Genomic DNA, 27,168 nt, shown 5'->3' with positions numbered 1-27,168 from the left:
TTGCTTAGACCTGAGACTCAAGTCCAGCCTGAGCACTCTCCCTGGATTTGAATCCTAGAGGGAAGGTTAACCTCAGGCTGTGCTGGCAGTGAGCAGGATCCTGAGGCCTTGACATGGCTCCACCAGACCTCCCATTGCCTTCATAAGAAATTCTAAAATCTTGGATCCAACACCTAAGGCCCTCCATCTCCTCCCTCCACTGACCTGTCACAAGCCAGGCCCTCATGACACAGACCTTGTTCTGATCTTAGCAACTTGTAGCTCTTCCCCAGTGTAGTCTGTCTTTTCATCCTGCCAAACCTTTGCTCAGACTTCTCCCTCCTGGTTTCTTCCCACTTGACCATGGCCAGATGTCACCTCCTCTGAGAAGCCCTCCCTGACTCTCTAGATAGAGGGCTCCTAGGTCCCTTATGCTTTCTGAATCATGGTGCTCAGATACCCGTTCATTCAGGATGTAGTTGAACTAGTTCTGAGTAGCCTGCTCCCCACTCAGAACATTGCAAGGGTTCCTCCACTTTTCTCAGGATATTACATCAGGGTCTCTACAATGGCCTGTTTGGCCCTATCATTTTCTGCCCTGCCCTCTCCTCATACATGCCAGTCTCCTAGCCATGCCAAGAGCCCAAATGGGCATCCTTCACCTTTGTCCTGGCTGTTTCCTCTGCCAGGAATGCCCTTCCTTACTCCTTCTCAGTTTTCAAGACTTAACTCAAGTATCATCCCAGTGGGTGGGCCCCATCTACCCAAACCTGAACCCACACTCTCATCCCTCTGTCTGTTCTATTTTTCCCCATGGCCTTTATCATCTCCTCGCATGCTTGGATAGCTTCATTCATTGACTTCTTATCGTCTGTTCTTCACCACTAGAGATAGCCCTCTGAGGGCAGGGATTTATTCATCAGTTATTCCAAGTGACCAAAGCAGTTCCTGGCAGAGAGCAGGGCCCATACATGTTTGGTGAACGTACGAATGAATGAGATAGTTTACAAATGCCTGGCAGAGAGATATGAGAAGGGATTTGGGGGGGGGGGACAGAGAGAACTGCCCTCGTGGGACCGATGGTCTCATAGGACAGGTGAAGGGATTCCACAGCGGCTGGTCTGTAGTGTGACCTGCTATGAGGTTGAGTGGCGGGTGCAGTTGGAGCCTGTGGCAGGAGCAGCTGATTTAGATGGACTTGGGGACAGAGGCTAGGGCTGGAAAGAGAAGCCAAGATTCTGGCAAGATGAGAGGTCAGCCTGAATTGACCAGATAGAGGGGAAGAATGTTCCAGCATGTGAAACTGCATGCACATGAGCCAGAGGCAAGAGAGAGCAGGAGGTGGGCTGGAGGCATAACCAGGGTGGGCTGTGTCTTCCATCTATGCACACACCCTGCTGGGCCGGAACTGCAGAGGACAAGGGAGGGGCTGGCAGGCAGAGCTTGGACAAGTGTGAGGTAAAAGGCATGATTTGCAGAGCAGAGGGCAGACCCACTGTGGGGAGAATGCCCACTGAGGGCAAAAGCCCCAAAGTGTTTGAGATAGAAGGTGGTGTGGTCAGAAAGATGCTTTTGGCTAAAGTGCCAAGGATCCAGAGCAGCTTCTGGAGGCCAGGAAGGACAGGGTAACACTGGAGTCAGCGGCTAGGCTGTGTGCTCCCCACCCTGGGTCCACCTTGTTTTCTCACTCCACCACCCACCTTCACAAGTGGCTGATGGCCCAGGCTCTGTCAGCTCCCAGCTCACTGCACTGTCAATACCCCTAGATCAGCAGGGCAATGCAAAGACCTCCCCTGGGAAACCTTGTCTGCACCCCACGCCAGTGCTAAATATAAAGTAGCCATATGTGTTAATCATCTAAATGCAGACATTTCTGAGAGTGAAAGTCAAGTGTATTTTTAAGACAACAATTAGGAGTCGTGAAGCCATGTACCCTAACCATGAGCCTGAGCCGCCCGGGGCAAACAAGACACAGGGTCACCCTGCTAGGTACTTAATCCCTCCCAGAATCCACATACCCACTGGCCTCTCAGACCAGATGCCCGAGTGTTCTTGTGTGCAAGTCAGATGCCCCCACTGGGCTCTGAGCCTCATCCACAGATGAGGGTGCTCAGTGACCCTCTAGGCCAACACTAAGCCTGGCCTAGGGCCATTCTCAGAAGGCATCTGTTGGGTGATGGTATAAAGAGAGGGACAAGGCTATCGAGACTGGCACCGTCACCAGACTTGACCTTCAGACCCGACACAGCCCTGGGCCAGGATTGGGGGCACCTACACTGAACATCCCCCCAGCCCCTCTCAGCTCTTGCGGCCCATCTACTCATCGCCCCTCTCATATCCATTGCTCGAGGGCCCCGGGGACCTGACGTGTCCTCTTTAAAATGTTATCATGCATCCTGCACTTAAACTTGTCATAGGAGATTTAAGGCTCCCAACAAGTCTAATGACTTCATTAATTTGCTTCCCTTCCACCCCAAACCCAGGCCCCATCCTTGGCATGGAGCCATGGCCTATCCGCATGAAGCGTGCAGAGAATGTCAGCTAGCCGCGGGGGAGCCCAGGGACCAAGTGTTGGGCCCAGCTCCTTCACAGTGTGGAAACTTTACTCTCTGCTTCTTGTCCATGTTCAGCTTTTTTAGTTACCTAAAGAATGGAGATTCCTGTATCCACACATGCACATCCATGGTCAGGAGGCAAAGGAGAGAGGGCTGGACATGTCTACTGACCCAGGGCAAAGGCCTCTGCTTGGACCTGCCAGGAGGCAGGAAGCAGAATGCTGCCTTCATGGTTCCCAGGAGCCATCTCTTGGTCCTCTCCACCTCTGCCCCTGCCTGAGCACTCTTCCCTGTGGCCTCTGCCACCCAGGCAGGTGGGGGAAGGTAGAGAGCCAGCCCCATCCCCCAGGCTAGCTGCATAAAGCTGACTTTAAGACCTTCTGTGCTATGCATTGTGCTAAGCCCCAAACTGACGTTATTCCATTCCTACAACATAGAGAACCCACATATTACCAATTTGGAAACCGAGTCTCAATGAGGCCAAGTGACTTGCTGGAGAGATTACGCCCAAATTTTCCTGGCTGTCCAGCTCCAGGACCCACATTCACAGCCACCACTATTGCCTCTCAGATGTTCGCTCATCCATTTCAGGACTGAATAAACATTTATTTGTTGGTACATCATCTCACAGTCTCTCCCATATCCACAGAAAGAGAAGCCTGTGTGAGAGTCTCCAGAGAGAATCCTTCTGAGTCACATCCCACTTAGAAGCCTGCAGTGTTTCCTAGAGTTCCAAGTATGGCCTGTTTTCCAGCATGGCCATCTTCCCTTGCATGCTAGGGGAAGGACTAAACTCTACTGCTTTATGTATTCATTTGCCAAACAGGCCCCTGCACTGACTCCGTGCTGGTCCTGATCAGGCACCGGCAGGGCTGCAGCTTAAGCAGGTTGTGCACTGCCCAAGTTTAGAGTCCCTCGGTCATATCATTGTTCATCCCAGAACAGCCAGTAGACCTTTCTGGCAGAGAAGCACCTTCTCCCATGCCTCCTTGTGGGAAACGCGCTCACCCTTGGCCAGCAGATAGCAGAGACAACTGCCCCAGCCTCTCCAAGGCCCTCAGGGTTTGACACCTCCATCTTCCTCAGAAAGAATACTGCCAATTTGGCAATGGCTCTTGAAGCCCTGTGGCTGGACTGTATGCCCCTTGAGAAGCTTACACCTGCAAAACATGAGTGTCTTCGTGCCAGACTCTCTAGCTAGCTCATCTGGCAGCTCGGCCGCCTGCCTTGTGATGGGGTTGATAAAATCAGAAATCAGAGGAGGGTGCCAGGTGGATGACAACCTGTGAGCAGGAGCTTGGAGGTTGGGGTGACATTGATGGGTGTGGGGGAGGAGAGGACATGATCTGACCCACTGCTTCAGTTTCTCAGTTTCTTCTCAGCTGCTTGGCCTCCCCTTGGGCGCCACCATGTTGGAGGCAATGGTACTGGAGAGGACTGAAGAAAGCCCCTGTCTTGCCTTTTCAGCTGCCCAACTTTATCAACACCACCCTGCCCCCACACGAGCAGGTGACGGCCCAGGAGATCGACAGCTACTTCCGCCAGGAGCTCATCTACAAGAGGAATGAGCGCATGGGGAGGCGAGTCATGGCGTTGCTGCAGGAGAATGAAGACAAGATCTGCTTCTTTGCCTTCGGCGCAGGTTCGAACCCAAGTGGGGCAGGGGTAGGATGTCCTCGGGGGTAGGGAGACTTGCTAGATCCTCTCCTGACCTCTGCTTCATAAAGGGAATAGTTGAGGTCCAGAGCCGGGCAGGACAACCCACATGGCACCCAGCAGAGCTGGGACCCAAGGGGGTTCTCCTGGGATCTTTCATCACCGACCCCTGGGCAAGGGGCCTAACCCTGCCCAACCAGGACAATTTCTGTGGCCTCTTTGTGTGCTGGGAGTCTGTGTTGAAAACTCAGAACAGAAGCCAATTGCCACTGCCGTGCCTAGCCTCAGGCCCAGCCAGGGGAGCCAGGACCCAGCCTGTGAAGGCCAGGGGGCAGGAAAGGGAGCCTCCATATCCCTCAGTTGCAACTCCATTCCTGGCCCAGCCCTATTCAGGCTGCAGAACCTTCTCAGAGCTCAGCCCAGAACTTTCTCAAAGCTCAATCCCTCTTTTGTAAATGGGCAGTGATAGCAATAACACTTTGATGAACTGAAAATATCTACCTAGAGCTATAAAGATTAGTGATAGCATTTAGATAACCTGCCCCATAGTAGGAACTCAAAATGACACCTATGGTGATCATCATTATTGTGACGGCAATTAATATAAAAGATGTAGCATCCCAGTGGAGACCATGGACTTGACACTTTTTTTGGAGACTCTGGCCTCATTGTACAAAAATAAACCCAGATGCCCAGGTGCGAGGCTTGCTCAGCATCTCTCTCCCTGCTCTGTCTTATCTTTCTCCTCCTGCTTCTCCCTTATTCTTTCTTCCTTTCTCTGTGGCTGTCCACACTGGGGCCAGGATATTGCATTTGCTTCCTTTCTTATTCAGCTTTGGCACCACCAGAGCTGCAAAGACTGATGTGTATTTCTTGTACGTGTTACCTAGCCGGTTGTTCTGTGCAAGTGAAACAAGGTGGCTTATGGATGTGCCCAGCCTGTGTCTGTGAGCACATGCTGCCCCCTTCACCTCCACTTTCCCTGATTGGTCACCCACACACTGCCTCCCAGATCAGGTGAGTTGGGTAGAGATCAAGCAGTCTGACACACAGCGCCTTTATGGGTGCCCCATGTGATCTTGGGGCATGCCCACTGTTTGATGCCAGTCTCCTTCTATTCAACCCCAGACACTTCAAGGGCAAGAACCAGGGCTCATCTGACTGCCCAGCTTCCTCCTCTGTGCCTCCAGCATGGTCAAGACATGTGGGAGGACCTAGAAGCACAGGACCTCTGGGGTCCACTCTTATAGGACCTACTGCTGGGCAGAAAGAGTTCTGGGCTCACCTTGAGCTATGCCAGGGCCCCTGCGGCCTCCCCTCTTGCAGGCACAGCTTACTCATCTGAACAGAAGGAGCCAGGACCCACTTGGGCCATTTGTGAGTACAGTGGCTGTCAGGGTTTCAGAGAAGAGAGGGATTCCTGTAGGGCCTGGAGGAGGTAGAAGAGGACCTTGTCTGACAACACGGAGAAGGCAAGGCTGTTCTCCAGAGCAGGATACCTGCTGGACACCTGGCATGAATTGGGGCTTGGGGGCTGTGTTGGGAAGTAAGTGCCCCCCAACACACCCTCTCCCTCACCATCCAAATGCCTCCCCATACGCCCTCCTGTGGTTCTCCAGGCAGTGTGTCCTGCTCTGGTGTGGCCCACAGCTGACTGCAAATGGGGACCCACTCTGAGCTCAGGCAGCCCCAGGCACCTCCCCAGGCCCAGAAGGAACCCCTGACAGGCAGGCTGTGGAGGGAGGCCATTGAGGGCTCTGGCATCCCACATGCCTCACCCCAGTGCGGGGTGTCCATGCCCCATCTGCCCTGAGGCCCAAAGTTTCCCAAAATGGGGGCTTAGCTAATACCAGTTCTTCCCTGTAGGTAAGAAGACAGAGGAGCCTGGGGGTGAAAATCAGAGAAGGGCAGGCAACCTGGGTACTAACTTCCTTTTCCTGAAACCCCAAATGTCAGGTGCGGATAACCCCTCAGGAACCAGGCCAGCAGGCGAGTATCAGGCCCATCTCTGAAATCCAAGGCCTAGGGAGGATGAATGCCTTTGTCAAGGCTGTGCAGACAGACCTTTGACATGAATCTTGGGTCCCATTCCAGGCTGTCCCCACCCCGCACATGGTTTCCTCAGAATTGCCAGCACCTAGGACATGCTCTATAGAGACATACTATATGGAATCACTCCCATTCAGGTTCATTCTACCCAGTCACATGGTACCTCCTGGCCCCCAGGCTTCAGGGGGCCATCTCAGTCCCAGGCACAGGAAGAAAATGACAATTTGTCCCTAACTCCAGGGAGCTGGGGCTTTCCCTGGATGTGTTTACTTGGTCAGCCTCCTGGCATCCGAAATAGTGAATCATGTAGGAACTGGCAGAGCTGGGTTGGAAACACAAGTCAGACACCAGGCTAGACCAGGTGACTTCTGGGACCTCTTTCTTTCAAACTCTGAGAGCCAGTGGTGAGCACACATTTTATACCCCTAGCGTGCTATTCATCAGGTTATCATCTGAATTTGGGACCAAATCCTTTGATCCTAGAACTTCAGTTTTAACATCATATGGCTCTGGGATCCCAACACCCCACCACCACAGCACCCTGACATTCCAGCACCGCTCTTGGATTCCACAGTGGTGCGATGCTAAGCGTCTTCCAGTCCCACCCTCCAGGTGGGACTGCTCCCACCTGTCCCCACAGGAAGCAGGAGGCAGAAGGAGGACTTGAAGTGTTAAAAGTGGGCTGTGTGGGTGCCAGAGACAGCACACCCTCTGCCAGGCCCACGCCGGCCCCGCTTCCCCTGTTGAAGGGTTGTGGACCCATAATCAGAAACACACCCATGGGGCTGGAACATAGAAGCAAATCAGCAGTGAGGACCCAGCTTGTGAGGAGAGAGGGAAGCCCAACATACCAGGTACATTAGCATCTTTTTTTTATAAATAACAGCAGTAATTGCTCCACGGAGAGTGGCCACATTCCTGCTTGAAGAAAAACCCATGTCCATCAGCTCCTCCGTGTCCTCAGTTCTTCTTGGAGGGCGAATAGAGGGCATTTGTTACTCCATTTGGCAGACGGGTAAATCTAGGTGCAGCTGGGAAGTAAGAGACTCAGGACTGGAGCAAAATGACAGCTGACACCGATGAGGTGGTTCTTCCTTACCACTTGTTGGATGGATGAGCGAACAAATGAATGGGTGCATGAATGAACAGTCCCACCTGAGCAGAATACCACCCTATGTCCTCCCACAGTAAAACTGGTCTAGAGCCCACATCTGCTGCCCCCCTGTGGGAAAAACCCATGGGGTTCAGCAACACATCTACCCTTAGAAAGGTGAGGGTGAAGTGGCAAATGACAAGACCTCAGAACCAGCCAGAAACAGAGTCACAGGTACTGGTGTTGGTCCAGTCGGAGGCTGGAGGAGAGGGCATTCAGTGCTAAGCACGGGGGTTTTTTGGGAAGGGGAGGCCCGAGGAGGGTTAGGAGGGAATCTGAGAAAGGAAAGTGCAAGGGGAGAGGTTAGTCACAGACATGAGGATGGAAAGGGAAACAGCCTGGTGTTATGGAATCTTCTTGTATGCTGAAACCTTCCTATAGCCTTCTCAGAGTCTTCCCTTCAATACCTAGTGAGGAACTTCAACAGCATAAGGGCTAAGATCCTTTCTAGTCCCCGTATCAGTAAGTCCATGCATAACTGAAAAGACTTGAGTGAATGGCACTGAAAGTCAGGGTAAGTCAGGGAAGGCTTCCTGGAGGAGGTGAGACCTGTTAAAATTTCCTTCATCATCCCCACCCTCAGGACAAGGGCCACACCCTCCTCTTTCTGCCTTACTTCTTCACTTGGTGGCCTCAGGAGCAGAAACCCTTCAGAGTTCATGGCTGGGCACAGAAGAGCAGCATGGCCCCTTCTACCCTTAGAAACAAGGGGCCCAGCAGATAGGCAGCACAGCACATGCCCAGCTGCTTTCTCTTCTCCCAAGCAGATGCCCCAGGGAGAGCAGAGGCCACAGTGTTCGGAAGTGTTTCAGAATTTCCGATGCTGCTTCAAAGGGCCCTGCTGCCCCACCACGGACACATCTGGCAGTTGGCATGCCTGCTCTGGGCTCCGATCCTTGGCCAGAGTCACTGTTCCTGTTTCAGCCCAAAGCAGCCAGCCAGCCAGCGGAACATCCCATCTGCTAGTTTGTCCCTAACTGGAGCCAACTCTGTTCTGAAACAGGGGAGAGTGGAGAATGGAGGACTCCTACGGACCTACCCCAGGCTGGCTCTCCAAGTGAGCCAGGGTTTAGGGAGCATCAGCTGTGGGCTCAGCACTCTTGCTGGGCAGTGTGGGGAGGGCAAGAAGAAAATGTCCTAGATTAAGAGCATGGGCTTAGGAACTAGGCTCCCTGAGTTTCTTGAAGTAACTGGGCAGGTCAGGGGCTCAGCTCAGAGCCTGTGCAGCACATTCAGATGTACATGAACACTTGGGTTGGCATGATTTTGAGGTCTATGCCCCCTCAGAGTCCTCTGTCCTCCAAGGTCAGGACTCCCACACAGACCAGAGCAGGGCCATTGAGAGGTGGTGGAAGTGCTCTGTGGCCTCCCAGGACTCAGAAGGGAGACATACAGAATGGGTCTCTGTGACGATGAGGCTCTGGATTGAGTGGGCCCCTCCCTGCAGTTGACCCATGGAGAGCTCTCGGGGGGTCCTGGATGCTGTCACTCTAGGAAAGGGGCTTCTGGAGGTTAGAGAGGTGACCCTGGCTCCATCTCCCCATGCACCTTTTGCTGACCTGGAATAATCACTCTGCACAGGCATGGCCTGGTCCGGAGCTGCCTCAGACCCCAGGTGAAAGGGGCCACATCTGATCCATCTCAGGATCCCCAGGGTCCAATGTAAGAGATCCTGGTTGAGTCTTGTTAGAGAATATACTAGCTCCAGGCCCATAGGCACATGCTGGTGAAACCCCCAGCACTTAGGTCCTCCCCAGTGGGACCAGATAGAGGAGGCTTCTTCACCCCTACACCAAATAGCCATTGAAAGGAGATCTGACCCAATGGAAATGAAAGACTAACCTGAAGATTTCAGTTGAACTAAAAGAGTTGGCTAGAGGGACAGGCCTGGCAGGGGATGGGGTGGAACCTTCTAAGAAGTAGTACTCAATTGGGGGAGGCCTTAATAGTGACCCCTAAATTGGGCAACTGTCAAGCAACATCACATGCATTTTAGAGGCCCAGAAGCTCCTACTGCCTGGAAGGGGTAGGAGGATAGGGAAGAAACTGTCCTATATGGGTATAAAACAAACCTCAGCTCTGCCCATGTGATAATGGACAACCTATCGCCTTCAGCAGGATTGCTGGGAAGTAACCAAAGTGAGAAAATGAACCAAAAATCACGTCATGCAGTCTAAGCTGGGGAGACGGGAGATGGTGTGTAGGTTGCCCTGCTTGTGCATGTGTCTATCTTGGCATTATTCATGGCAGAGCTGAGCTGACCAGCTGAAATCAGGTTCCACCCAAACATGCCCAGCTCCCCAGAGAGTGTCGGTATCCTCTCCACATGGGCCTGAGACACATTCATTTACCCTCTGCTTGCACGCCTCCAGGGATGGGTGTTCATGCCCTTACAGGAGTGGACAGCTGTCTGGGAGAATGTTCTCTGGACCCAGCTGAAACTTGCCCTTGCGTCCTATCCTGCCACAGATCAAAATCCCAGGGCTCATCCCGCTGCCCCACCTCATCTTTCAATTTATATTCTGACAACTCAGAACCACTGTTGGTGCCGCTGTTGGGAAGACTCTTCCTCTTCCTCCAATTCACCCGAGGCCCCTCTTGCTGACCCACTGGGTGGGGTCCTGCCTGTTGGCCCCCAGCAGCCCTCTCACTGCAGGGCTGCGCTGGCCTGTGGTTATGTGCAGGCCTGTCTCCCCTCCACACTGATCTCCTCTGGGGTGAGGACCATGGGTCTCAGCTCCTGGCAGAAGACTGGGTGCAGGGGAGGTGTCCTCGCAGACCCTGCTGACCGAAGAGGCCCAACCCTGCCCAGGGCTGGCCCACAGCAGGAGAAAGGAGCACCGCTTGCCAGTGTCCCTCGCAGACCCTCCCTAGGAGATTGCAAGCCCTGCGGTACCCCAGTTGTCAGTCCCCTGGTCTGTCTGGCCCGGCCTCCTGTCACACTTCCTCAGGAAAACAAACACCCCTGTTGCTTGATATCCGGCCACCGAGCCTGGCAGCTAGATTAGCATTTGAAAGTTTCCCTTGCATTAATTTCAGACGGAACATAAATATGGTCTTGGGAGCCCTCTTCCAGGAGAAGAAAACTGGAAAGCCGGGCAGTCACTGGAGAGAAAACATGTGTGCTGGCTGAGGGGAGCCCTGTTACTCTGGAGCCTTTGTGGGAACATATGGTTCTCCCCACCCCCAGCCCCCCAACACTGTCTTGGAATAACCCTGTTAATTGGCTTATTGTTCTTGCTAAGCTCTCTGCGCTCTTCTCTCCAACCTGGTGAACCTTGGAAGGTACACATGCTGCTGACAATTTCCTGCCCACCAACAGGGACTCGGGGCCCCTCCCAGCCGCCAGTCCTGCAGAGTGGGTGTACTGGAAGGTGCGGTGAGCTGGCCCAAGCTTTGCCTTCCACCAGCTGTGTGACCCTGGGCAGGACCCACTGCAGGTTCCTCATTTGAAACCTGGGGGTACCTGGAGAGGTTGCAGGGATGAAATGTAACATTTGAGAAGCCTCTTGTACGCAGGAGGCTGACTAAGTTGGAATTTGTGTTCGGGGTCATCGAAAGATGGAATTGTGGTGGAGGGAGGAAGACCCATGAGACCAGGTGGGGAAACTGAGGCCCAGGAAAGTGCAGAGAACTGCCCCAGGTCACACAGCCACAGTTGGCTTTACTGTCCGAACCTAGTGCAGCGTTTTTCTCTGTCTACCCCTGCCTCTATGACAGGACTGTGGACTGCGGCCAGCTGATGGGCAGGGGCCAGATCCAGTCCATGCCCCATTTACTGTGTCTTGTGCCTGGATAAGGGCCCTTTCAGCACTAAAACAATCCAGGGCTGTGCTTGCTCAGAGCAGGGCGCCTTCCCTGTTAGTCCACACGTGCTCTTCAAGGGCGCTCTGGCTTGCAAAATCAGAGGACATGACCACCAAACAAATCCCACCATTTCCAAGACCGTTACCTCCTCCACCCTTTGCTAGTCCTCTCCTGCATTCCATCTAACACCTGCCCGTGCTGGGAGTCCCAGCCACATAGCCTCCTCCTCCTGGAAGCCTTCCCTGATGTCCTCCATAGATATCTCTCCACCACACCCTGGTTTTTATTTCTGGATCCTTGTCTCTTCCGTCCACTTTTTCCCTTTGTCTCCTTCCCTCTCTATTCCTGTCTCTTTGTAGCTCTTTCTCTGTCTCACTGTATCTTTTCTTCCTACCACTATGGCTGTAGCTCATGTCTCTTCTTGCCTATCTCAAGACCTCCCGCTTCTCTCTCTTGTCTTTCTCTTCTCTCTTTCCTTAGGTTCTGGAGCTCTCTTCCCCTGCCCTCCTCTCTCAACACCTCTCCTCTCTCTCATTGCTCCCTGTCTCCTGTCCCTGTCTCTGGGCTCTTTATTTCCCGCCCCCCACTGTCCTCCCTTGCTTTCCTCCTCCTCTCTCATCCACCCAGCCTCAGCAGATGAAACAGAACTTGCCTTCCTGCAGAGAGCTGGCCAGAGAACATCTGTCAGTGCTGGAAGGAGCTGCTGAGCAGTGGCCAGGAGACCCCAGGAGCCTGGGCGAGCCATGCAGGCTAAGCCTCAACACTGTGGGCTCCTTTGGAAACTTTCCACAACCTTCTAGCAGGTTCCAGATGGGTGTGGTAGCTTTTTCAGGATCTCTGACCTTGGAAGCAAGCCTCAGCCCTGGCTGCCAGCCTCTGGGGACAACATGAGCTGGGCCCTGACTAAGGCTCGTCCAAGGCCCAAGTCCTGGGATTGGTGGAATCCAGAGGGGTGTCACCGAGAGGCTAGTTTAGGGCTGCAAGGCGGGTGATAGGCAGGTTCAGGTCTCCTGGGAAGAGGATGAGATCATGGAAAGGATATGGAGTAACAGGTTTTGTCACTCATTCATTCAACAAACATTCATGAAGTCACTACCATGTGCCAGACTTGGGCTTGCCCACAGGGACAGAGATGAATCAGGCATGTCCTATGCCCTCCAGAAGCTCTTGATCTCCCCTCAAGTGTCTTGCTGAGAACACATTCTGGCAGAATTAGCACAGGGGTGTGGGAAACTCATTCCGGCTGCAGGGAGGAAGGTGATAACCTGAGCCAGAGTCAGGAGGTTTAGGAGATTAAATCAGGGGACTCCGGTGACTGGTGGTATGTGCATGAGAAGGGAGAGGAAGCATCAAGGCAGGGCCCTCCATCTGACCTGGATAATGGAGCTGTATTGAGACACAGCCTGGGAGGGGAAGTGAATTGAGTTTTGTAGGTTCTAGAGGATGTTGGGGGAGTGGGGTGTCCAATAGGCCACTGCACAAGTGGGTCTGGGTTAGGCAGTATTTCCAGACTGGTCAGCACTGTGTGGTCTTTGAAACCATGTGGATGGATGATTTGTCCACAGTTGTGAGTAGTAGAATGAGAAGAAAAGAGGATCTTGGGTTCCCAGGGGTTCCCACATTTACTGAGCAGGAGAAAGAAGAACCCGCCGAGAGGAAGAGGGAGCAGTGACAGGAGTATGCAGAGAACCACAGCACATGTCCTGGGCTCCCAGAATATACTGGCTTGACCAACATGATTGTGGGCCCCATGAAACCAAACCCCAAAGAAGGGGAGGAGAGAAAGGTCGTGGACTCATGGGCTCAAGCGTGAGGCATCAGTCGGAGCATGGGCTGCATGGGAAGGACCCCCCTGCAGCTGTGCAGGAGCCGGGACGGGAGTAAGACACCATCCTCCCTGCCCTGGAGGATGGAGGTGCGGGCTGCTGTGGCCTTGAGAGGGCATGGGAATTTGAGAAAAAAAATCATTGCTGATTGCTTCTAGCTTGTAAAAACATCTTAATGCTTCCATTTAGCATCTTAAGGTTCACAATAAGGGACTGGAACTGCTGAGGTTGAAGGAATGGAGCAGGCACTGCCTAGACACCGAGACATGGAAGGCAGGACTCGGGATCCGGGGCCTCCATCCGCTAAGCCTCGCCCTCCCGATGCCCCCTCCGCCAGTCCAGGAACATGCTTTGGAACCGCCTTGTGCCATCAGTAATACGGCTGCTCCTGTGCAGCCTGAGTCAGGCTGTTTTCTCTGGCGGCTCTTGAAATCCTCCAAGCAGACCACTGCTGGATCTGGAGGCCCTCGTCTTTAGAGGGGTCTCCATGGAGGCAGCAAAGGAACGGTCTTTGCTGCCAGGAGTGGATTTCAAGAGCTATTGGCAGGGAGTGGAGTTCACGCAGCAGCCTGGGGACTGGAGGCCGCCACACCCGCTCACTTCCAGCCGGTTCGTGCTCCAGCCACGGGTGGGGAGGAGGCTAGAGTGGGGGTGACCATGGCCCCTGCCAGGGGCCGGCTCAGCACATCACTCAAAAGTGCACTCTGGACTTTTCCCAGAGACTTTCGCTCTCCTTCCTTGATAGGGCCTTACAGATGCCCCAACAAGTCAACCAAGGGCTTGTGCCCATTTGCCACACAGAAAAACAGCCCGGGAGCGGGGAAGCCACTTGCTCAGGAACATGCACAAGAGACTTAGTCTGGCAGGAGGCTGGGGCTTCTGTCCCTGACAGCAGTGGATCAAGGCCAGAGCCTGGGAGGGCCTGTCTGTTGTCCTCATCTCTCCTGCAGCCAGCTCCCCAACTTGCCTCTCCCACCTCCTCATCTTTGCAGTACCCTCTTCCCTAACTGGAACACCCCCCCTGGGTGCCTCCCTCTCCTGTCCTCGCCTAGCTGGCCTCTGGTCAATTAGCAGTGCCGCCTCAGGGAGGTCATCCCTCACCCCAAGTTTGATTCAGCGCTTCCTGGGTGACCTTAATCCTCATGTGCTCCCTTCAACATAGCCCTTGGCACCTGGATCAGAAGAGCCTGACTCTCAGTGAGTGCCTGGCCCGGAGGCCGCCTGCCCCTCTGCCCAGCACTGGACGTGCACTCAGGCAGTGTTACTCAGATGAATGAAATGGACGTGGAGAAAAGGCATTAAAGAGAGGGCAAATACATTTCTATGAGGGTCTCTGGCATCAAAAACCTTCCCTGTAGAATCTGAGAGCTAGAGAAAGTATGCAGCCGCTTCCTACCTTGCACACAGAAATGGAGGCATTTTAGCATAATGGGCTCGCCAAGGTCTCCAAGTGAGCTGGTCCTGGGCCATACCCCACGCCGCGTGTCCAGTGCTCCAGAGGCAGGATCTCAGGGACAGTGGCAGGCGGCAAGAGAGATTGCTGGGCAGGGGGCCTCCTTGGGCATTCCCTAGGTTAGCAAAGCCAAGGCCGCTGGGGAGGGCTGCAGGGCTTCCCCTCGCTCCTGCTGCTGTGCCGTCCCAGTTGCACTGGTGGGAACCGCTGTATTCCCCGACAGCTTGTCCACTCTTTGGTCTCCTCAGACCTCCATGGGGCTGTCAACATGCTGACCTTCCAGCCTGTCACCTGTCACCACCCGTCAAGTCAATTAGAGTCGTGGTGCAGGACTCCCCTCCCCAGGGGTCTGGGAGACTGGTAAGCAGGAGGGGAGCACTCTACACGGATGATGGGGCTGAGGAACAGCCACACAGGCGGGTCAGGCCCCCAGAGCTCTGGGTAAACACCGGCCACCCCTGTCTGCCTACATTGCTACAGTGAACAGTGGGGGCTGCCAGGGAGCTGCCTCACAGCCCAGCCTCAGAGGATGCCTCCTTCCAGAGCCCGGCAGAGCCACCTGTGTTCTCAGCTCTCAGCATGCGTCCTCTGGAGGAGGCTGGCTCCCCCTCTCCTCTGCGTCTGCTGGCTAGGTGATTCATTCCTGTGTTCCCAGTGCCTGGCACAGGGCTGGCCACAGAGTCAGTGCATCCTGAGTGTTTGTTGAATGATTACAGGTTGGGTGTTGAGATGGCCCCTCCCCCTTACACATGAATGTCTGTGTCTGTGCCACCTCCATGCCCTTGCCACTGCCTCCTGGACCCTGTGATTGGATGGTCACCCCTCCAGGATCTGACACCTTGGTGAGTCCTCAGGGGCTATCCCAGTGCCTGGGCCATAGTATCAGTCCATAAATATTAGATAAATGGTGCAAAAATGAATCGGGGAAGGCTCAGATCCAACCAACACTCAGCACATGCCAGGCCTATGCAGAGCAGTGATCCTGCAGTCTGTGCCCCAAGGGACTTGGTGAGGAGACAGACAAGACACGCAGAACAAGGAGCCCGGAGTTGCTGGCGGATCTTACAAAGATGAGCCATAGGTGTGTCGAAGGCTTGCTGGCTTCTTGAAAGAGGTTTCTTTGCGCTTAGCCTTGCGTGATGGCTGGAGGCAACCCCCGCATGGACAGCTGGGCTGATGCAGTGATGCAGCACAAGACCCTTGGGAGCCTTTGCTCTATGCCGGCTGCCACCCCGTAATCCGCACAACCTTGCAGGTTGCCACAACAGACATTCCCTCTTTACAGATGGGGAAACAGCCTCAGGGAGGTGCAATTGATGAACAGCAGAACCAGGATTTGGACCCAGGCAGGGTGACACCAGTACATCTTCCCACTAACCTGCCCTGCCTCAGAGTCTGGCACCTCACTTTGCTGTAGGCCCCCAGCCTGGGGCGTGCCCTGCTGCAGGTCACCTGGCATGAGGCTGAGCTCACTTTGTGTCTTGTGTTGCAGGTCACTTTCTGGGGAACAACACCGTCATCGACGTGCTGCGGCAGGCAGGGCTGGAGGTGGAGCACACGCCCGCGGGACAGACCATCCACAGGTCAGCAGCTGCTCACAGGGCGCTTCTAGAGGCGCTTATAACCCCTCGTGTTTGAGTCCTTCCTCTTCTCATCTCTTGAGTCAGCCTGACAAGACTGCTTTTTCTCAGCATCTGAGCACAGCAAGGCATTCCTCAAGCACCCTGTCAGCCCCAGGGACCTTCACCTTGAAGCTCATTGTGCCAGCCCAGGTCAGGGTGGGAGAGGGGCCGGGAGGCAGGCCACTGAGGCTGCCCCAACTCCTATTCATCTCAGAGCCCAGGCCTTAAAGAGGGGTCCCTCCATTTCTCCCCCCAGAGCCCTGCTCCAAGGGCGCTCAGCCTGAGTCTTGAGAGCACACTGAAATCCTCTGGTGGGATAAGGGGGAGGGGATGCTAAGGCCACCCCAACAATAAAAGCCATCATCGGCCACAGGTGCTCCCTAGGTCCATCTTTTGTCTGCCTGTTTTGAATTATCTCCCCAGCAGCTGCGGCATCTCCCGGGCCCTGGGAATCTGGGGTTGCCATGGGGGCTGGGGGAGCACAGACTGAGTAGATGGCCTTCTCTCTCTCTCAAGGAGAAAGAAACCCCCCACCACACTGGCATGTGGGAGTGGAGGGAACAGGCTGCTGACTCCTTGGGCACTGTCTCCCCTTGACAGTTCCTGAAACCCTGCCCAAACTTCCCCCAGGGTCAGATGTCCCCCCAGGAATTCCCCTCAGGCCACAGAAAGGAAGGAAAAAGGGAGAGGAGCAGAGGCTACTCCCAGGCTAAGGAGTGTCTGTGTGCACCTCTGTGTGGGTTGAGCTCCACACACGTATTTCCTGTGCCCTGCAGGCCTGCTGCAGCCAGGTTCTTTGCCCATTGGCCAACATCACAGAGAGGCTGGTTATGTGCCAGAGCTGTTTGAACTCCTCTCCTTCATCCTATGACAGCCCTGCGTGGTCAGTAGTAGCACTTGACAGCAAACTGCTGTTTGGTATGATCATATCACCTGCCCCTCAGTCACAGTCTGCAAGGTGCAGTGTCCTGGTCAAACCCACATCTCTCTACCTCCAGCTTCAGCTCTAACCTGATCAACAATGCCCTGCCTCCCCTGAAACGGGGCTCAGTAAACAGGTGTTTGAATGGACCATTGGACCAATGACATAGCAGTAATATGTTAAAATGCAATATTTGGTGACCTCGACTATGTAATTACTAATGTTAACTGCTTGAGTGCTTCAGCAGCTTGCTCTTTGCCAGGCACTGTTCTGAGTACTTGGGCTGCATTAACTGTACCACCCTCAGGAGGCCCCTATGAGGTAACAGGCTGTAATGGCCCATTTTCCAGGGCAGCAGATGGAGTCACCACAAGGTTAAGTAACTCACCTAACACCCCTCAGTCCAAGAGCAGGTTGAATGAGTGACCCTGACCAGAAACCCATGCATGGCTCACTCCCTCACCTCCTACAGCCTGGGCTCAAACGTCACCTGGCAATGACCAGCACCCCGCCCCATGCTCTCTGCTCTCTCTTCTTGATCTTTTTCTTCAGCAGCTAGCCGAAGGACTACCCAAAAGACTGTTTGATGTCCTGTTGTCTTACTTTCCATCGATTTTGAAGTGCACCCTCAGAGAAGGCAGGGAAACATTATCTGTTGGCATCACTGCCAATGCCCAGTTCTGGAAAAGCGTCTGCTGCAGGGCGGATGCTCAGTAAGTATGCATCGAATCAGTAAATGAAAGAATAGGTCGGCCTCGCAATACCAGGTGACAGTTGTCCTGGTTACTCTGACCAGCCCCGCATCTCCTCCTGACCTAAGGACTCTCCCAGGGAATTGCACTTCTGTCCCACATGAGAGCCCTGCCCTCCATGTGTGTCTCACGTGCCGTTACCCCTTACAGCCCTGCTGCCCGGAGCCCAGCACCCCCTCCTGAAGGTACCTCGGCGAGCCCAGCCCCGGAGACCCCAGCCGCTGCTGTCCTGCCGGTGCCCTCAGCGACACCCACTGCCCCCCCTGAGGAGGAAGACCCCGCCCTGTCCCCTCACCTCCTGCTCCCCGACAGCCTCAGCCAGCTGGAAGAGTTTGGGCGCCAGAAGAAGTGGCACAAGCGGCAGAACAAACACCAGCGGCCACGGCAGTTCAATGACCTCTGGGTCCGCATCGAGGACAGGTGAGCCAGAGGTTGGGGGGCAGGGCAGGTCTGCCAGGAGCCTGTCAGCTGACCTTGAACCTGCCCTGGGCCTGGCACTATGTTGCCCCAAGTCCTGCTCTAAGGAAGCATGGCCAGTGGGTACTTGAGGGGAAACGTGGGCCTGGCTTTCCCCATTCACAGAGGATCCTCTTATTTGGGGCTTCCAGAGCACGCTCATATCTGACTTCTCACTTACAATCTCAAAAAAGAGTGAGCATCTTTTTCTCCGTTTTAAAGGTGGGGGAATAGAAGCTTCTGTTAGGTGCAGTGGACAAAAGTCAGCTTTGGTTTTCATTTCCTGGGTCGCACCCAGTTTGTCCCATGGACAGAAGATGAAACTTGGAGGGCAAGGGGTAGGCTGACTCCATCCCAGGCATGACTCCCTGGCCTGGGCAGCAACATCCTGACAGGGCGGATCCCACTGTGCCAGAGAGAGGACAGGCCTGCCTGCCCGAGCTCGGTCTCATCAGGGTGCAGGGAATTTGCGATAAACCTTGTTGGAAACCAACAGCTGCAGGAATCCCCCTACTATGCCGCTGCCTCTGCCCTCCGCTGTGTGTCCCTCCTGCCCCACCTTCTGGGCCTGTCTGTTCCCAAAGTTCCTGCTATAACCAGGACAGTCTTCTAAACTTCTAATCCTCCACCTGCAGGATTTGTGGCAGGAATGTCCACCTTTGGTGACCAGTGTCACCGAGCACCGAGGATGTCCCAGGGAAGGGTGGTGTCCCAAGCTGCAGCAGCCAGCCTAGGCTTGGGAACCAGACTCCGTGGCACAGGAGGCCTCATGTTAAATGTGCACTGCAGATATAGATGAGTCTCCAGATAATGAACAGCTAAGGCCCAGGGTGCAGGGCAAAAGGCTTGTCCAGGGTCACACAGGTGTCGGCTGCTTCCCGCACTGGCTACTTCATGATCCTCCTTCAGCCAGGTCTGTCACTGATGAAAGGTTGACCACACCCAGTCCACTACCTTAAGGTTCGGTGTATGAACTATCTGTAAGATTTTGAGCAAATAAGCATCAAGCCATCAGCCCCTGAGGCATTGGTTTCAAAGTGCTGGCTTGGACTACTGGGATAGTAACATCTACAGAGCCCTGGTCGCCCAGCCTGCCTGCCCAAAGCAGAGACACAGCTGTCACCAAATTGGCTTGACACATGTGGTTCACATGCCCAGCAGGGATGCCCCCTTCAAACCAGGGGAGGAGGGCACCGTTAGCAAGCACGCTTCCTTCAGCCCTGGGGAGGGCATGCAGGCTGCCAGGGAGACGAGGGACAAATGGAGGAGCTGGCAGCCCATGAAGAGCTCAGATCAGTAGGTCACTGAGAGCCTTGATGAACCCTATGGGTGACCAGAGACCCGGCCAGTGGTGGGTCCAGCCCACCAGGCGACAGGAGGCTGGCTGTCAGCTCAGGCTACGGACCCCCAGCCCCTAACCATGTCTGAAAGGCAAATTTCTATAAATGGTTCCAAACAGTTTCCTTTTCACAACACATAGTTCTGAAACACAGGGCCCAGTTTCAGGAGAAGAAAACAGTTTTTCTTTGGCAAGAGGGAGCCCCTTCTCAGTCCAAACAGGTAAATTGTGGTTGGATAGAAGAAAACTTTCTTCTATCTGGTTGGGATGAAGAACAAAGTTTCCACTGACTGGCAACCTGTTGTTGGAAACCTTGGCTTTGGTTTCCTGGGACGCACCCAGTGTGCAAATGGGCCCAATTTGTCCCATGGGCCCTGAGCTCCCCAAGAGGCCGAGGTGCAGGGCCCGGCTCCTGTCCTTCCCCGAGAACTCATCCCCTCCTCCTAGGTTTCCAATTCTCCGAAAGGCCAGACGAGTGCTATCGGAGGGCCCCAGGCCCGCTTTGTAGCTCTTCGAACAAGGCCCTTTTCCTTGCTGTTTTGCTGTCCCTACTCATCTTCTGCCTGTAAGCCTATGCTGGGGTCCTAACAGGCCTGGTTCCAGGTCTGTGCTTTACATCACCCCCCTCCATGTGAGAGTCTTCGGTGCTCCCTCTCCCCCAGATGATCTTCCTTTTGTCTGCCCAGTTGCAGAGCCTCCACCTCCTTCCCTGCCCACCCGCTGTCCCTCCTGCTAAGAGCCTGCTGCCCCACCCCACCCCTGCCAGGCTTGTGCTGCTCTTCAGCAGGCCCTGCCTGACCCCTCCACCCTCCATGCTGCCCTCTCTGCAGAGCCCGGTGCCACTGGCCATGTGTCCAACTCCCATTCTGTGTCAGGCACTTCTTGCCATCATGTCCCCGTTCTGTCAAGAGTCCTGGAAGGAGACCTTATTTGTCAAAGTGGAAGCCAAGGCTCTGCGATCAGATACCTTGCCCAAACCCTGTAACAAGTCAGCTGTGGAGTCAGAACTTGCATGCAGCTCTATCTAATCGAAGAGCCACGCCACCACTGCTGGGGTCTCCCTGCTCTCCTCCGCTAGCCCCTGTGGAGGTCCACACAGCACACAGACCTCAATTCCTCACTTGTGTTTCTTGACCAGGAGGCCCTGGAACCCAGATCTGGGTAGATTTCTCTAGGTCATCGGGGGCCTGGCTAATGGTTTGCTCACGTGTGCATGAGTGACAGGTGTGCATGTGCGCACGCGCTTGTGTGTGTGTGTGCGCGCGCAAGCACCAGGTCAGGACACTACCTGGAGCAGGCTAGCCTCCCCTTGCCCCTCATTACCCAAGATGTAAACACACCCGAGGAGGTTTAGGGAAGCAGCAGTCCGTGGCAGGATGATTTATGGGGGACCGTGAAAGGGCCAAGCGTGTGTCTGCAGAAGGCTACACAGCAGCGACAGCACTCTCCAGGACCGTCACATCTGAGAGCCAGTAGGGGCCAGCAGGGCAGGGTGTGACCAGGGCAAGCGAGGTGGAGACCAGTCCCAAGCGGGCTGTGTGCAGGGCATCACCCATGTGTGGCAGCCGTGACCACCCTCAGTTTCTCCTTTTCTGCCATTAGGGCTTTGAATGAAGGTCACACCAGCTCTGTTGTTCTTGAAGTTCACAGGGGGAGGCGGGGGGGAGGGGTGTGTGTGTGTGTGTGTGTGTGTGTGTGTGTGTGTGTGAGTGAGATATGTTGTATAAACACATTGGATAAACCGCGTGTAGAGTTCTGGGCCATTGGACTGGGAAAGTCACGATGGGGCAGGTGCAGTGAGGGGGTCATTTGCAAGTGTTGGGCCTGGCAGACAGCAAGACACACAGGTGACATCTGTATGTGGTAGACCCAGAGCCTTGTCGGGTCATTGACCTCCTTCTCTGGGGGAACCGATGACCAGAAGCCCTGCAGAGGGAAGAGAATCTTGTTCTACACCTCCTGCTGCCCAGGGCTCCCCAGTTCTGGTTTCTCTTAGCACATCCAGACCTTCTCTCGGGATGGTCCAGGGTTATCAGTGTCTCTGTATGAGGCCAGGACATTGTCTGATTAGAGGTCAAAGACTTCCCCAGGAGAAATGGGAAACTGGATTACTCATTGAATAAAAGCACAGATGAATTCAGGCAGAATCAGATTCAAATCCTGGCCTCTCCTTGTAGTCGCCTTGTGGCTCAGAGTAAATGAGTATATGCTTAGAATTGGCAGCCGGCAGAGCCCTGGTGTCACCTGCTAACAGCTGTGTCCAGAGTTGGTGGCAGACTTAGTCTAGCCTGAGACACCTCCAGTCTCCCCCTAGCAGAAAACTGCTCCTGAGCCTGCAGCATGTCCTAGACTTACAGCCTTAAATGAGCCGCCACTGGGCACAGGGACAGCTTCCCCAAAAGGTCCAGTTGAAAGGGCCCTGGAGCCACAGTCAGCCTGTGCCTGAGAAGGAACCCAGACGACGGATCAGGGGGACCTTAAATGTCAGGAATGATTGAGGGAGGCTGAGGGAAAGGTGAAGGCATTCCCAGCAGAGAAGGCCCTGTGGCCAAAGGCATGCTAGCAGGACGTAGAGCTGCAGGCAAACTGTCAAATTAAGATCTCTGCCTGCATCTGACCTGCTTGGCCCAGCAAGACTAGGGGCCAGCCTAGAATCTAGCGGAGTCTCCTCTAGCCAATCTAATCCACTCCCCAGCAACAGGTCGACCTATCTCCGACACCCCATGTGCCCCAAGCTCCATCTCTGCTTTGTCTGCTCAGAACCCTTTAAAAAGTTTGCCCAGGGCACAGCCCAGCAGCCCCTCATATTAGCCAGAAAGCCACAGCCCAGAGACTCCCAGATCCTGCCATCTTCATGCCCTGGGGCTTCAGGCAAAGATCTCACCTTGGCTTCTGCTGCAAGAAAACATTTTAAAGACCATGGGTCTATTCCTGCTCCTCCATTGTACACCGAGGGAAAACAGGCTAGAGGACAGGACTTCCCCAAAATCAGACGGCAAATGGGAACACAGGGCAGGCTAGAACGGGGCTTCTTCCAGCCAAGCAAAGGGGCCCTGTCGGCTTAGAGCAGACGCAGCCCCTCGGTGCCAGCCGGCTGTGGAGCCTGGGAACACTCAGAGTGTTTGGTTTGGCTTTGAGGCCACTTTGCCATGAGACAATTTTCCCCAGCATGGGCCGGGGGCAGGGGAGCAAGGGGAGGGGGCATCCCGAGCTGGGGGACTGAGCTTTGTGAGCAGTGGGCTGGGGAGGTGGGGGAGCATTTGAAGGGGCTTTTCCTCCCTACCCCCCAACCTCAGCCCATTTCCCTGGGACTTCTTCCAAGCAATAAAAACCCCACTCGGGCTCCAAGGGGGAGCTGGCATCTTTGGTTTTCAAAGTGTGAAAGCAAATGCCTTTGGGCGCCTGTGAGGCATAGTTTTCATAACTCCTACTTGGTCTTTCTTCTGACAGAGGGAGCTGACTGAGGCCAAGTGGCATGCCAGCCTCCTCCCAGGCCAGCCCCCTCCCAGCGCTCCCAGCTGCTCAGACTGCAAGGCTCGGGCAGCAGCTAGGTGGAACTTTCCTCGTTGATGTGGGGTTTTCTTTTATTGGAAAAGAAAGGGAGGGAAGGTGCTGAGGTAATGGCCCCTGCTGAGGGCAGCTAGGTCAGAGGCCATAGGAGACTTCACCTCTGGCCTCTGATCCCGGCCAGCCTCTACCCCCAGGCAGCAAGGGCTCAACCAGGAGCTTCCCTGCTGTGTTCGTCTCTTTTGCTCAGTCAGGGACACACCCTGGCCCAGCTCAGTCTCAGGAGCCCAAGCGCCAGTGCACATCTGTGTCCTGATTTCCTGTAGCCTTGGTTTCCTCGTCTTGGAAATGGGAATACTACTAAAATGACACGCGTAGAGAATCAAGCACAGTCAGTCAGCACACAGGAAGTGCTCTGTGAATGGAGCACGTTATTAGACGTAATCCTATTAATAACGCTGTTAAAACGAGCCAACACCATATGGCATTTTCGGTGTACTCCCCACCATTCTAAGCACAGCACAGAGAAACCCCTTCACACCTCATACAACTAAAAAGGAATCTCTGACAGTGTGATTGACAAGAAATGTACAAGGTTTAATGGGAGACAACTCTCCTAGGTGGCATTGGGGATGTAGGACAGATCTGAGGCCTCCAGGTGAGGGGGCCATTGAGCCAGGCCTTCATAGGTGAGGAGGAAGCTGGCAGCAGGACATTAGATGTGACTGGAGAGGGTGGCTGGGAAAGCCCTGAAAGGTAAGGTGAGGCACCTGATCACTGCGAGTCCCAGGCAGGCTGAAGGGAGGCATACCGGTGTGGGTTATGAGGGGCCTTGAAGTCAGCCAAGCTGACTCTCCTGCAGTCCACACACACACACACACACACACACACACACACACTCTCTATTCAGGAACATCCCTGTGTCCTTGGTGCGGGGCTGGAGCTTGCTCCCTCCTCCCTGCCAGCTCCTCCGGGGGTTCTGAGATGAGCGCAGACTCCAGGTTGGGAAGAAACGCACACAAGGACAAGGACCAGGACGCAGGCGCCTCCTATGCAGGGAATGTGACCAGGAGTAGAGGGAAGTAGGGGGATGGAGCATGGAGGAGGACCCTTCATTTACTGAGGATGATTGGACATCTGCTGTCAGAACAGAGGCCCCAGCCCAGATTAAGATGGGGGTGCACACTGACTGCTGAGCCCCTGCCCACTGCCCAGGCCGAGGCTGATCCAGGCTGTGTGAGAGGCTCCTGGGCCAGGGCTACAGTGGCACTGGCTGCACTGGTGGTGATGGTAGAGCTCCCACGGGGGTTCCCCCAGTTGTTGGGCCCCCATGGGATGAGGGAGTCATGGGGGAGGCCCTGAGACCCAGGGAGTGAGCAGCCTGTGGGCGAGCACTGGGAAGGAGGGCAGTGTCCCACATGGTGGAGGCCCACCCACAATGCAGACTCCCAGGGGTGGCCCTGCCCGGGTTCTGCCTGCCTGTTCCGTAGGCTGGCCACGGAGGGCAAGATTTCTGCCCATCCAGTATCTGCTGGTGAGCACCAGCTGCAGGCCCACTTCAGACCCTGGCCCTACTGTGTGTCCTGGAGCAAGTCATTGAACCCCTTAGTGCCTCAGTTTCTTCATCTTTGAAACAGGTATAAGGGCTTACCTGCCTTGAAGTGTTGAGGTTTTGAGTTAGAGTATGGTGAGAACTTGGCACAGGGCCAGGCTCTGTAAGTACTTCTCTCACCCATCAGTGTTCAGCAGCCATGTGCAAGCTACACTCCCTGCCTTCACAGCTGACTGATAAGAGGTCACCTCTTCCAAGAGCCCTTCCTGGAAGGGGCTTCTGTGTCTCCCTGCTGCCCTTGGGCTTCTCAAAACCTTACCCCTCTGGTGTGATGATATTTGTCAGAACCTGTCTGCATCTCCACCTGCCTCCCAACACCCCACACTACCCAGGTGGGTGTGGACCATGAGCTTTGGGGTCCCAGCCCCATCTCCATCCCACAGCCTTCCCCGTGGCCTCTCTGTTACACCTTGTGGCTGTTGTGACCTCTCCCCCAGCATGTCTTGCCCGCTGACCCTCTCAGTTCATCACTTCCTCTCTCTCTGAGCCAGTAACCTGCTCTCGAGTCCTCCCCGCACTTTCCAACCACCCAGTGCCTGCCTCAGGCTGCCAGTTTGTTCTTCATTCGGTCTCTGTGTTTCTGTCTCTCTCCCGCCCTCTTTCTCACACAGGCTTACTTGAGACAACAATCTCACCCGTTACCTCCAAAACTGGATTGCATTTTTATAAGTTCACAAAGAACAGCAGTTTTCACTAAAACCCCCTGTGGTTCCGCCAAGTGAGGCGGGCCTGGGGCTCCAGCCCATGAAGGGCTGCCGGCCGCCTCTTGCCTGGAGCCTCTCTCGGCCTCTGTTTTCTCATCTGGTGAAAGAGGGCTGAGACCCGTGTGAAGGTTTGTTTTGAGAACCAGACACACTCAATAAATGGTAGGTGTGATCATGCAGGCGGGAAATGCTGGAGCTGTTTGCATTCTGTTTTATTTTCTGTTTAGCTCAGAGTGAGCAGGGGAGGGACACATAAAGGTCGGGGTGCCTGCATACATCAGTAGGGACTCTTGACGGCCCGAGAGTGACCCAGATCTATCCTTTCCAGTGGCCATAGGGGAAGCCTGTGGCCTTTCTGCCCAGCCCAGTCCCGAGCCTGGCAGGGAGGGTGTGTGGCCTCACGATATGTGTGTGACTCTGGGCTGTTCACTTTTCTTGTCTGAATCCCTTGTTTCTTTCCCCACGTCATGAAAAAAATTCCAAGTCAGGTCTGAACCCTAAGACCAGGGCCCCGGAGAGGACTCCACATTTCGTGTATTTTCTCTCTCCAGCACCACTGGCTCCCCACCGCCACTGCCCCTCCAGTCCACACACAGCTCTGGGACCGCCAAGCCCCCCGTGCAGTTCTCCGACCAGCTCCAACAGCCAGAAGAGACAAGGCCAGCCAGCAGCTCAGTGTCCGGCTGCTCACAAGCCTCCCTGGGTCTCCTGCCCATCATGGCTGCCAGCCTCTCAGCCTGCCTTCTGCTTCACACCCTCTGGCCCTCTTGACCTCCGCCGCTGGGGGCAGAGAAGCCAGAGAAACCACAGGAGGGTCTGTGGCCACACCCACTGCCCCTCCCACCAGCTCCAGGGGTGCCTGACCCCTCACAGGCAGTCCAAACGGGATCCGTTAGCACACTAGAGCTTTAATGTACCAAGTTACATCTTCTTTTTTGTAGAAGGATCTTAATTTCCCATAGTGCTATGGGGCTCTTTTGTAAAATAAGTGTCCATATTAAAAAAAAAATGTATTTATTCTACCGATAAAACTATCTTTATGTGACCTATGTTAAAAACTCCTAAATTAGCCCCAATGCCAAGCCGGGAGGTGAGGCCAGGTGGCCAGGACATCTGCGATCTTGTGTGAACCGACCATGGCTTTGACCTGGCTGGCTCCTGAATCAGCAGAAGCCTCGAGTCCATGTTTGGTTTCTCCCACCTTGGGGACCTCAGAGTGCAGAGCAGGCAGACAGGCTTAGCTTTTGTGAAGCTGGATTTGGGAGCCAGAGTGAATGGTGACATGGTGATGGTCTTTCCCTCCCCTGAATGCCTCCTGGGGTTGGGAGGATACTTTAGGAAAGAGAATGCTGCTATTTTGAAAACCCTGAGTGTCTGTGAACTGACCCTGCAGAGCTCTTTGGAAAACAAAGTTTCGAACAAAGCCCTATAGAGGGAGAGGGGTGTTGGTGCTGAGAGGGAGGGGATTCCCTAGTCCCTGAGATCCAAAGAGAGGAAGGTGGGAGATCCAGGTGTGAATCCAGACCTCCCTTGTCCCATCTTGTTAACCCAGCTTGACCAACAGAGCGGCTGGTGAAACCACAGCCAGACAGGCGAGCTGGGTGGAGGACAGAATGGGACAGAGGACAATTTTAGGGACAGGACCCTTGGAGCCCTAGGGTAATCAAGATTGTTCTGTGAGAAGTGAGTGTCCCCTTTTCACAGGTGAGGAAACTGAGCCCCTAAAGAGGTGAAGGGACTTGCTCATGGTCACCCAGCCAGGATGTGGTCCAGGAT

The 27,168-nt window shown here is 54.6% G+C and overlaps 1 protein-coding gene across 1 annotated transcript in view; it reads left to right on the top strand.

The window, feature by feature from the left end:
* The window catches only part of TRABD2B (TraB domain containing 2B), a gene marked incomplete at both ends in the record, with an annotated part of 187,454 nt that extends 161,291 nt beyond the window's left edge, over nt 1–26,163 (top strand). Inside the window, 4 exons of the mRNA XM_084244274.1 lie at nt 4,002–4,176; nt 15,971–16,061; nt 17,925–18,194; nt 25,944–26,163. Of these exons, the coding sequence (XP_084100400.1) occupies nt 4,002–4,176; nt 15,971–16,061; nt 17,925–18,194; nt 25,944–26,163 (756 nt within the window). The remainder of the gene's footprint in view (nt 1–4,001; nt 4,177–15,970; nt 16,062–17,924; nt 18,195–25,943) is intronic.
* Between the last annotated feature and the right edge of the window lie 1,005 nt (nt 26,164–27,168).

Source organism: Talpa europaea (genome assembly GCF_964194135.1).
Source record: "Talpa europaea genome assembly, chromosome: 9".
Taxonomy (NCBI): Eukaryota; Metazoa; Chordata; class Mammalia; order Eulipotyphla; family Talpidae; genus Talpa; species Talpa europaea.
Note: the sequence above shows the minus strand (reverse complement) of the source record. Positions and strands in the feature narration are given on the sequence as shown.